This window comes from Sphaerodactylus townsendi, linkage group LG02 (genome assembly GCF_021028975.2).
Source record: "Sphaerodactylus townsendi isolate TG3544 linkage group LG02, MPM_Stown_v2.3, whole genome shotgun sequence".
Lineage (NCBI taxonomy): Eukaryota > Metazoa > Chordata > Lepidosauria > Squamata > Sphaerodactylidae > Sphaerodactylus > Sphaerodactylus townsendi.
In genome coordinates, this window is record NC_059426.1 from 84,630,932 (window position 1) to 84,643,248 (window position 12,317).

General features: G+C 40.1%; 1 protein-coding gene across 3 annotated transcripts in view; it reads left to right on the forward strand.

Moving 5' to 3' along the window:
- Positions 1–12,317, forward strand: part of USH1C (USH1 protein network component harmonin) — a 75,789-nt gene that overhangs the window by 39,039 nt on the left and 24,433 nt on the right. Inside the window, exons 13-18 of one of the 3 annotated variants that reach the window (XM_048485343.1) lie at positions 323–388; positions 946–1,076; positions 5,644–5,693; positions 7,913–8,065; positions 10,495–10,611; positions 11,703–12,227. In XM_048485343.1, coding sequence (XP_048341300.1) covers positions 323–388; positions 946–1,076; positions 5,644–5,693; positions 7,913–8,065; positions 10,495–10,611; positions 11,703–12,227 — 1,042 coding nt within the window. Of the gene's footprint in view, positions 1–322; positions 389–945; positions 1,077–4,146; positions 4,218–5,643; positions 5,694–7,912; positions 8,066–10,494; positions 10,612–11,702; positions 12,228–12,317 lie in introns of all 3 variants that reach the window. The other 2 variants (XM_048485341.1, XM_048485342.1) reach the window with 2 other exon arrangements.

Genomic DNA, 12,317 nt, shown 5'->3' on the forward strand with positions numbered 1-12,317 from the left:
AACCCTTCTAACTGAGCTGTAACATCTCATGGTATAGGAGAGGAGTTCAAATCGTGGCCCACTAGCAGAAATTTCATCCTTCCCACTGCTTGAAATATCCTTCCCTCCCTTTTAATGCTCTTTTTGGCAAGCAGCAAAAGTATGAGGTTCAGGAGATTCCTGCTTGGCTGATTTGCATTACTGGTGATTATACTTTGACTTTGGTAGATCACAAGTACTGCATGCCTGGTATACAACTTTTCATTGAATCTTGGTTTAATGGTCAGAATTATTGGTATAGCAGTACTGATTAAGCATCACCTAGCTGTTTCCTTATTTGCAGACGAAAGTTGGAGATGGCACAGAAGGCTGCTGAGGAAGAAGAACGATACCATAAAGAAATTGAACAGTTAAGTCGTCTTTTCCTTTGTTCTTTTTTCTGTATAAAATGCTGCGTGTTTTGTGATTGCTGTTTTAGAGGATGTTTAAAGTCCTTCATAGTTTAGGACCTACATATCTCAAGGACAATCTCTTCCCATATGTCCCTATGCGGCTGTTGCGGGCCTCAAATTGCTACCTGCTAGTTGTTCCTCACTTAGGGTAGCCCACCTGGCATCGGCGAGAGCCTCATGTCTTTTCTACTAGCCCTCATTTTATGGAATGGGTTTCCTCAGTAGGTGGGGGTGCCATTTTCTAGACATTTTAAGAGATGCTGCAAAGTGAATCATTTTGTCAGGAGAATAAACTACAGATATCTTTTATGGGGAAAGAAGCTATTTGGAATTTTATTTTATTTTGCATTTTTTTAATTGTGATTTTTCAACTTCCTTAAGCATTGAGGAAAGATGAAATATAATATTTAATAAATAAATAAATATAAATACACCTTCCTACTCATGTTAGTCCTCCTAGTCAGTCAAACAACTCAAACCAATCCAAATAAATTACACTTTTGCTTTTTTCTAGGATAGCTACTGAGGAAGAGAAATTCAGAAAGCAGTGGGAAGAAGACTGGGTGCAAAAAGAGCCACCAAAACCACCCAAAACTGTAGTTGCACAAGTACATCCTCCTCCTCCTCCTGCTCCCAAACATCGACGTAAGTAATGACTTTCCCCCCAAGGTGTAGAAATGTGCTTAATAAACTTCATTAAACAACCCTATAGCTCTCTCAAGATTTGTGCATGGTTGGAAACTACCCAGGGCTTTTGCGTTGTGGAAATGAATCACTGCTATAGTCAATGTATTGTCGAAGGCTTTCACGGCCGGAATCACTTGGGTGCTGTGTGGTTTCCGGGCTGTATGGCCGTGTTCTAGCAGCATTCTCTCCTGACGTTTCGCCTGCATCTGTGGCTGGCATCTTCAGAGGATCTGAAGATGATCCTCTGAAGATGATCCTCTGAAGATGCCAGCCACAGATGCAGGCTAAACGTCAGGAGAGAATGCTTCTAGAACACGGCCATACAGCCCGGAAACCACACAGCACCCAACTGCTATAGTCATTTCTTTTTCTGTTTTTATTAACTTGATTAAATATTACAGATTCAGAAGATCTTTTATCATGAGATCAGACAATAATGGCCTGAAATAAAAGGTTCAAGTAATTTTTTTTATCCAAACAAAAAAATAATTCCAAAGCAATCTGTACTTCCTGGTGAAACTTCAAGTTTGTAAGATCACTTTAAATGTTGTATCCCAGAATTTTATGCCACTAGAGTTAACACAGAATTCTGTTCATGGCATATCAGCAAACCTCTGGTAACATAAATGCCCTTAACATTTTTTAAGGTCAAAGTTAAGAATATTTACAAATGGACTGAAATATATGCTATCGCGCTACTATAGGCCTTTTTCGCATGGTCAGGCAAGCGGAGGTGCACCGGCATAGTTAATGCCGTTCACATGAACAGCCCCACTGGCCCAGCAGTCAGCAGCGTGGCCTTCGCATGGGCCATACCACTCCCAGTCCTGTCTTACCTTGCTCTGTGGAGGCCAGGGGACACGCCCCCATGGCCAGGGCAACACCTCTGTGGTTGGAGGCCAGGAGGCGTGTCCCCTGGTCTCCATAGAGCACCAGCAGCTGGGTCAAGGTAAGATGGGACTGGGAGTGGTGCAGGGAAAATGCCGGATTCCCTCCAATGCCATTCGCTTGGAACCGGGTGGAAGCCGGCGTTTTCAAAAAGACTCGCTCAATGAGCAAGTCAAGAAAACACCGGTGTGGGGGTATTTGCTGCTGCTGCTGCTGCTGCTGCACTCCAGCAGTGATGCAAACACGTCTCCCACACCGGTGTTTTTACCAGTGCCTCACCACTCTAAATGGTCCATGCAGAAGGGGCCATAGTTTTTGAGGTTGTAGTTGGCTGGCATCTCAGCTCCATTTCTAATAGCATACAGGAGTCTTCACACCCAGTCCTTGATACTCCAGGGGTGAAGTCCCATGTGACAGAGCCATGCAGACCTGTCATAGTCCTTGGTATGGAGTTAACTAACTGACTTTAAAAGTAAAATGTCCTGGAATTTATTTTGAAGCTCATATGATTAACAAAACTATTCAGTGAGAAAGGTGGCCTATAATTAAAGTAAATAAAGTAATAGTTAGAAAGAGGCACCTGCAGATGAACTGCTTCTTCTGCAGTTTTATAAAATGTATCCAATATCAAAAACCACAGTAGTATCCCCAGGGTCTGGTATGGTGAGGTAGAGATGGCAAGAACAGGAAAGGATTTACACTGGATCTTGTGGTTGCTTTGAATGATTACAGTGATGTAATGGGGTAAGGTGGACTGATTACACATCCTTGTCTTGCCTTTATTTCTTTAGCAGTCATTAGTTTCAAAATATGCTGTTAACCTGTCTAAATTTCTGGGAAAGGTAAGGATACAAATGGAGAAATAAATAAATAAAGGAAGAAGGAGAAATCACATGCTTTTAATATAGTTTATGCAAAACGTATAACTTGGTACCTGCCTCTTCCAAGACCTTCTTAGGCCTGTACAACATTTATTATCATGTGAATCACAAGTTGTGCAGGTATATAAGAATATATTCCCTTTTCTCTATTGCTCTTGCCCTCTTCACAACTTATTTTCCCCTCCACTGTCCCTCGTTTATTCACTCTTTCTTCTTAAGAGTATAAGTTATAATGCTCCTTCCAGTTTCTTGTGAATTTTCTGTCCTAGCAATGCCAGCCACCAGGTGGGAGTTGGGGATCCCTTAGAATTACAGCTCATCTCCAGACTACAGAGGTCAGCTCCCATAGAGAAAATAGATGTTTTGGAAAATGGACCCTCTGGCATTCTACCCCACTGAGGTTCCTGTCCTCCTCAGGCTCCATCCTTAAATCTCAATGAGTTTCCCTACCTGATCTGTCAACTCTACTCCCCACCCCCACCCGCAATCCCTACCTGTGGCCAGGGGGATCTGGAAACCCTACCATGTCCTCTTAATTCATCAGGAGAGAAAAGACCCTTTTCATATATATTTACTATCAATAGTAACTCCCTTTAAATTACCATGTTCAACCTGTAAATATATGTCTAGAATTGGACATTAATTTGTGGACTTGGAAGCAGGCCTGCATACATTTTGACCATCCTATGGGAATACAACTTGTATGGTAACCCTCCAGATCAGCTGCCTGCCAGGGACTGTGAAGACTTTGGCAGGCTACAGTACAAAATCTGCTGGCTGTGGATCATGGTTTGTGCAGACTGATTCAAGTTTTGTCTTGGTTTGGCCATGTGGAATTCAAGTTCTCCCTGAAGAAAGTAGGAGGTCCCTGGTATTCACAATTAAAAGATCTGAGGCTTCTTTTACACATGTTGCATAATACACTTTAGTGATAATTCCAAGTGGATTTTCCTGTGTGTAACAGGAAAATCCACTTGTGAACAACTGCCAAAATGCTTGGGATGTACATTATCCAATTTTTGTGAAAGCAGCCTAAGATCCCAGAGATCGACTGCAAGTCGAGCAAGACAACAGTTAATTAAACAAACTGGCTTTGTATGGAAGCTTCATTTTTATCCATGTCAAGTTTCCTCCCCTAAAATTTGTGAATAATTTTTCCAAGAACTTCCTCTACATTCATTCATTTCATTCTGTGGGGAAAAGAACCACATCATTATCATTTCTTATCTCCTTTTTTCTTTCCTCTTTTGTTTCTCTAGTAGATTTAGATGCATATGACCAACCTTCAGCAGAGGATATGAGTGGAAGAAACCTGAAAGAGAGTCAACAGGTTTGCTGTAATGCCTTGGATCCTTATCTTGATTCTGATACTTCCTGCACAGCTCTTCCTCCTGACAGCCAGCCAGTACTGGACTAGCATGATTCTCTTATTAGGGGAATAACTTGTATTTACTTGCTGTGCTATACAAAGGAAGTACAGCAGCACATCAAGAAAGCATAGTAGCTTATCTTAACACATATTTTAATTGGACCTCATATATTTTAAACCAGAACAGTGATTATAGTTGGCTGAGATCTTGCTACAAACAAATTAAGGCATCATTCTATCATAGACATAAACACTACATAGATTAGGATATAGTACTCTTTTTGAGCTAATAAAATAGAGGAGACAGATTTTATAAAAATTAAACATTTTGTTGCACTAACTCTGGATGATTGAATAGCTTTGATATGGAATGCTTCAAGGTTCTCTGGACAAGGACTTTCAAAACAAAAATAAAATAAGTTGAATTATTAATTACAGGTTTGGTTACTGTCCTCTTGGGTGCTAAAAGAACAAAGGGAATATATGCCACCTTTCTCCTTAATTCATTAGACATTTAGATGACTAACAGCAGAATTCTAAGCATGCATTTACAGAAATATGTTCAGGAAAGTTTGATTGTGCTTGCTCCCAGGTTAGTGTGCATCTGACTGCATACTGGACTTGCAGTTGTAACTAATGAGTGAATTCTATATTATTTTTGATCTGAACATCTAGGTCTGAAGAAGCACTGTAGGCATATTATAGTCAGTGCTGTGCCGAGTTAATCTAGAGTCATATTCACGACACATGAGAAAATTAGTTTGTAGATTTACATATTTTATATCCATTGGAGATGATGTCCTAGAGGTCTACAGTCTAAATAGTGAATTGTCACCTGCCGAAGCATTAATAGGCTTGGAATTAAGGACAGTATTTTGAATAGTCAAGAGTATGGAAAATTTACAAAGTTCAGTTGTTCTTGATTATAGGAAGTTGCAAGTTATAAAACAAATACTAAATTGTGTTACTTCAAAAATTAAAGAATTTGCTCCATTTACACTGCTGTTTAGAGCTCTTTCTACTTCATCTGCGAGTGGCATTTTCATGGGTATCTGTATTGAAACTTTGCAAGTAGTGTGGTAGGGAGATGCTTCATGTGTGTAACAAAAGTCTTACATTGTGTCAAAGTGACTGTGCAAATATGTAAGCAGGCAGACCACTTGAATAAAGAAAAAAATAGTAGCCATATCTCCCTGTTACCAACAAGTTAGTTACAACTTAAAGTACAGGTGTGACAAAATATACTATATGCTATCATATACTTGATTCAAAAGTTGACTTTTTTCTTTTTTAGCAGTATTTTGCCAATCACATATGGAACACCATTGACACTCATATCTATAGTACATTGTTCTCAGCGATTTATTTCTGCTTTGCATACTTATAGATTTTGGATGGTTTTATCGTTATGAAGGAAAATTCCCTACAATTCGCAAGGTACAAAAATGTTGGGCATGGTTGTCTTAGTATTAGTGGCTAAGTTTGCTGTGAAAACTGCTTTCTGATCCAATTTGTGTTTTTCCTCATGAGTAGAGCAGCAATGAACTTGTGTTGATAACTGTGACAATAAGAAAGGGTCTGTTTTCTTGACATATTGTATATATTCACAGACATATTTTTGCTAAGATGTGCAGCAAATATAAATAAAAGTGATATGTTCTCATTATATGTAAGCTTCAATAAACACAGAGCTGGTCTACATGTACAGTAGAATCAGTTGAGGGGAAAGGATTATTGCCCAGCCCTTTACATATGGTGCTACATATAGGGAATGGTTAATGTGAGGGAACTTTAAAATGTAATTCCTTACCTGCAGATTGAAGTGGTCCATTTAGCACTCAGCCACCTCGTTACCACCTTATTCTGCTGCATGTGTAGATCCATAGGATTGTGGTACACTTTAGTCGTGTGTGTGTGTGTTTGCTTTATACATTTGTATGTTGCTTTCTCAGAGAAATATTCTCAATGTAACTATTAGGAATGTGCACCAGATTTAACTTCAGTGGGAATTATGGGCCCTGAAATCCAAGACCCCAAATGTCTTTTGTACAGTATATACTCAAGTATAAGCTGACTTTTTCAGCACATTTTATGGCTTATACTCGAGTATATATGGTATTTATATACAACTGTATGTGCCCTAATCTGTGCTGATAACCTCACACAAACTATAGCTGAAGCTCTGTTTGGACATACAGATGAGGAGGAGGAATCCAGTTTTGAAGGATTTTGACTCTTGTGTTTTAGCTTGGTTTGCTGATTGAGCTAAGGTTTTTGTACTTTTAAAGTTATTGTTGATACCATATTGTTTTTGTTTACCTTCTCTTCCACTTACAGAGCTATTTACTGTTTTTCTTTGAAATAAATATTCAAAAACATTTAACATACTGATGCCTCAATTAATGTAATGTTATTGGTATCTATTTTTATTTTTGAAATTTACCAGTAGCTGCTGCATTTCCCACTCTAGGCTTGTACTCCAGTCAATAAGTTTTCCCAGTTTTTTGTGGTAAAATTAGGTGCATCGGCTTTTATTCAGGTCGGCTTATACTTGAGTATATACGGTACTTTATCACTTCTGCTTCTTTGAATTGTATTGAGCAGTTTAAATGCCAGAGATTAGAGTTTAGGAGGGTAGATGGACTTCAAAGATTTCACAGGATTTTATGTTCCTAAATGCACTGGTGTCCTAAGCTTAAGCTTTTATTACATAAGAGAAAAATATTTTCTGTTGCTGTACAACATGGTCAAAATCCTCCATGAAGTGGCTGGATTTACTTTCAGATAAGTAGTGTCGCCTATAAACCTTCAGTGGTGGCTGGTTAGATGGTCTGACACGTATTAGGAAAGTGCATAAGATTTATTTTTGTTCTATTTTTTTAAGTAATTTATTTTCATCAAACATTTCATTTTACATTTGTTTTCATTCCAATTATTTCAAATAATTAAAAGAAGCAGGTTTCTGGCTGCAATAGTGGGCTGTACTATTTTGAAAATGTGTGGTATGCTGAATTTGTGAAGTGCTGATTTTTTTTACACAGTAAAAAATACTTCGAATAAAGATATGAGCATCTGTCTTGTAAATGACATCACTATATATAGACTTCATTTAGAAAAGAGAAAAGATCACAATACAGATTTCATTTTTATCCATGTTATACAGACATGTGCTATTATGGAATACTGAAAACAATACTGATACATTGTTGATTTGAAAAAGATTCAGCATACTCTGGCTCATGTGCGCTCGCTCGCACGCGCATGCACACACACATACACACACAAGGCAAAGAATGAATTGACCAGTCCATCCTTTGAAATCCAGGGGATAAGAACTGACCATTAATTTGGAGTAGTCTTAAGATAAGACAAATGTTCCATGAGAACTGTGATTATAGAGAACTCTAACAAAATTTCCTTAAGCGCTGTAGAGAGGGCAGTTTGCCTTTCAGTGTTATACTAAATGTAGCTTCTGCAGGTTTGCTTGAAATGAAATTCATCTGATCCAACAATCACTGTGCTTGGATGCATCTGTGCATTCATTTTTTGAAGACAGTTTTTTAAGTCATTGATTTTTATAAGACAGATGCTCATGTCATATTAAGCCCTATAAAGAATAAATGTTCTAAATGCATGTAATGATAACAATAAAACAGAAAGGGAAAGAAAAGAAGAAATCCAAAAATGACAGTCTCAGTGAACAGAAGAAGAGTAAAATGGAAATGCAATTTGAGCAAAAACTTGCTCAAGAAAAAGAAGCGAAGTTGGAAAGAGAAAAACAGTTGAAAATTAACCGACTTGTTCAAGAGGTATGTTGTTTTATGATCTAGACTGCATTAGGTAATTGTGATGTGTCGCCTCCCCTGCCTCGCCCCTGGGGGCCTGCTCCAACCCACCTATCCCTTCCCGGGCATTGTTCTGTCTGTCCACTCTCCTGGTCTTTGGGGATGTCTTTAATTCTAGTAATTTCTTGAGCCACAGAGTGAGGGGTTGCTATATGGCTATCCCTGCCCTGGGCCCCTCCTCACCAATCTTCTGCTGTACCCCCTCCGCTGGGCTGTCCTTCCAAGGCTCCTCACCTTGTTTGTTCTACTCTTTTCTTCTCATCATTCCTCCACCTTGTGCTCTCCTTCCTCATTCTGCTCCTTTCTACACACACCCTCTGGCTATGTCTTTTTCCCTTTCATCCTTTCCCCCCAGCGGCCCTTGGCCTCATGCCCAACCGACCCCACCCCTCGTTCTGTCACCCAAGCCCACCCTGGATGCTTGCCAACCTTTTAAAGGCAGGACCCACCACCTTCCTCACAGCCAGGGCCATGTGCTCCTGTCCAGATGTGGGCCAGGCTTACCTGAAGCCAGTTGGCCCCTTGCTGATCCCTATGGCCATCTCTGTCTCCGACCTCCATCTGCTGTTCTGCGGCCCTCTGGGGCTGCGGACTGCCTGCCATCCCTTCTGGGGCTGTGACATCTTCTCCGGGCTCCTCGCCCCCTACTTCTCCAGCCCAGGTGGGTTGCCCTGCTTGCCGGTTTCCCCCTGCGCCAATTTTCCAACTGCCACTGACCTGGCAGTCCCCCTCCCCCAGGTGTTGCTGCTGGCCCGATCGCCTATGTCCGTGGCTGGGTCCCGGTCATCAGACCCTTGCTCCCATCCCAGCCCCGGACAGTAATTTTTCTCCTTCCCCCATCTTTTCCATGGAAAAGTAACCATGGATATTGTTTAGGTATTTGCATGTGCAAACAGATGCATATTATAATTTATCACTGGTATATTGAATTTAACTATGAAGCCTGCTTACTTAAAGCCTCCTTACTTAGTTAAATAGTTAGCTCCACCACTTGAACAAATACTTGTGGGGGGAAAGCAAGAGTTTATGTGAGAGGATGTGATATCCATTGGCTTGAATCCAGCTAATCATGAATTGAGTGGGAATTTGATTAAGGGATTTTTGCAAAATTTCCCATTCCATCAGCCCTTTACCCTGTATTTCATGGCATTCCTGCAGTTTTTCAGAGACTGTGGTAGTAAGCCAGCAAAGATCCATTCCATTAACTTTGCTTCATTTAGTCCTGTGAATCCATGCAATATTTATTAACAAACTGGACACATCGGTCAATTTATATATTATTGTTGAGATGTGGACCTTGATTTGTTTTGTCCCTAATACTGTCCATGTTTTGTTTGTAGTATTATGAGCTGATTATTTAACCATTGATTGTGCAAAATCAGAATGGTCAGATTTTTTTAAAATGCAGTCAGCATTTCATTTTTTTCACCTTCACAACCATTTAAATATAGAAGAGTATGCTCGTTGAAAGTTCACAAGAAAGTATTTTAGAAGATATTGAACAGCTCAGGTGCATTTTAAATTGAGGAAAAGACTGTGATGGGAAAACAAATATTGATCTGAGAAATCAGTGAACATTGCACATCTGTAGGTGTTAACTGTGAGATCCCTAGAACCCCCTGCCTTTTGATGTTCAAAATATTTAGCACCTAGGAAGACATAATTCAGTTTGAATACACAATAAAATCATGTTCATCACTTGCTGTTTGCTCCATAGTGTGATGACTTGCATGTGTGAAACAGCTGCTGACAGAGCTTCAGTTCTCAACATGACACTTTTCCTTGGGGGAAGTTTATACATTCAGCCACAAGTCATTGAAATGGAATGAATACTGGAAAAATTGTTTACAGAACATTTGTCTTAAAGTAAATATTTGCTCAGAAAAAATGCAAAGCTTGGATAAGACAATGTATGTTTGGATTTTTGCGTAGAACTAATCACATGTTACATTGTGTTCGTAGGGAAAGCATCATTGTACCTGTTGGCCTCGTTGACCCCCTACATGCATTCCACATAACTTTGGCAATAGCTTGCATACACACACACACACACACACACACACACACACACACACACACACACACACACACACACACACACTATATTTGCTTAGATTCTACAGGTGTAGTCAGAGATCCTGTTTTCCCCCCCAGGGCCCCCAGTTATTATACAAAGGCTTCCTGCACACAGTTTGTCTGCAGGTAGTTCCTGCAGAAGTTAAGCCTAGCATACTTAAGTGGATCACAGAGAGGACCACATGAAATCCCCTGCTGAAAAGAGTGTGATTTCAGTCCTACTTTTAACAATGAAGCATAGTTTGTATCTTTGAATTGTTAATTGTATCTTATAACAATAGCCGTATACTTTGTTCTGCAACTATGATATGACTCAGGTATCTGAGACTGAGCGAGAAGATTTTGAAGAATCAGAAAAGACTCAGCACTGGGTGGAAAAGCTTTGTCAGACACGATTAGAACACATATCCTCGGTGGAGAATGATTCTCCTGAGGTAACACAGTGCTCTCAATCATCAACTGATATCTAAAATATGTGTGTATATTTTGTTGTTCTAGAAAGCCTTTTAGATATCATTTTAGCAATACTGTCTTCCAAGGTTTAATAATAATAAAATACATAATAAAAATACATAATAAAAATTCCCAGAGAGCTATCATAAGCAGTTCTACTTAGAAGTAAGTCGCATGTTATTCAGTGGGGCTTACTTGCAGGAATGCCTTTCTTTATGAGGGACTGATTTGCTTTCAAATCTGATCCATAGTAGTGATCGTTGTTACCTTTGTCATGGAACCATTTTATATTCACTGCAAAAATAAACAGCTTTGACTCAAAGTTAGAGATTAGAATAATCATTGCCAGTGTTCACCATGACAGACTGACATAAATCCCCCATTGTTTGTGAATCAATAGAATAAACATTTAATTATCTTCTAAATTTACAAACTTTCTCTAGGTGAAGTCATAAAATATAATTCCTGAATTACTTTGCATATTCCAGGGGTTGACTGGAAAGTGATGCTCCTGGTGCAAGCCAAATTGAGCAGCCTTTGTTGTGCTTGAAGCCAGGGCTGCAGAGCCACTCAGTCCAGTATCACCAGCAACAGTCATTGCTTCCTCATGCAAAATGATGTCAGAGCAAGGGGAAGCAGTCGATGAGCCGGCTATGATTATTGTTGGTGCTGGAAGGTCCAAGCAGCAAAGAGGCCTCTGAGGCAAAATCGTTGGGTTTTGCTTGCACCTGGTCACCAGTTGTCCTCTAGGGGAGTAACCCATTAAGAGATTTCCCTTGAGACTAAATGGCCAGTCCACCCCTGGAGCGCAATAAAGATTCTCACTGTGAATCTAGGTTTTTCATTTAATATTGCTGACTGTTAAAAGGACTCTTCTGTATATTTTTGTGGTTGTTTACATACTTATCTCCTTTAATATGTGTGTAATAGATGACAGCATATTATTGCTTGTATATTAAATGGTTTCAGTCACTGTACATTTCACTATAGTGACTTGCTTTTGTCTGAGTAGGGATGTATTGAGATATTTTTAAGCAACTGTGTATTAAAATGAACTCTGTCTCTGTACTAGACACCAGGTATACGTCCTCCTGTTTCTCCATCTGGCACATCCATGAGGAAGTTTGCTGGTGGTTTGCAGCTTCACACCACTGATCTTGATGATATCAATTTAGATGAAGTTGGCAAGTCTACAAAACGTCCAGCACCACCACCTCCCTTGACCCATACAGTTCCAGTAACCTCAGTGCCTTATCCACTTCCTCCACCAAATGCCCCAGCTATGAGGGGACAGACATCAGTATCCTCTGGAAGTTCATGGATGCCGCCATCATTGTCATCTGCTGCTTGGGCACATACGCCGCATCCTCTGCCACCCCCACCACAGTCTCCCGCACCTCTTCTTCCTTCCCCTCAGACTATTGACACTCTCCATACACTATCCAATCATCCAGATCAACGAATGGGCAATCACAGCTATCAGCCTGGTGGGCCAGCAGAATCACAGGACCTCTGGGAAGTGAAAAACTATAAAGAAAAGAGCTTTAGCCCTGTTAGTTCTCAGACCAATGAACAGGCCTACTTACCAAGTCCAAAGGTATGAGAAAGTGTAGAATATTCTTTGCATGTGTGGAACTCAACCCCCCCCCCCCCGCAGAGCCTGAAGTTTTCAAGAGAGAAATATATT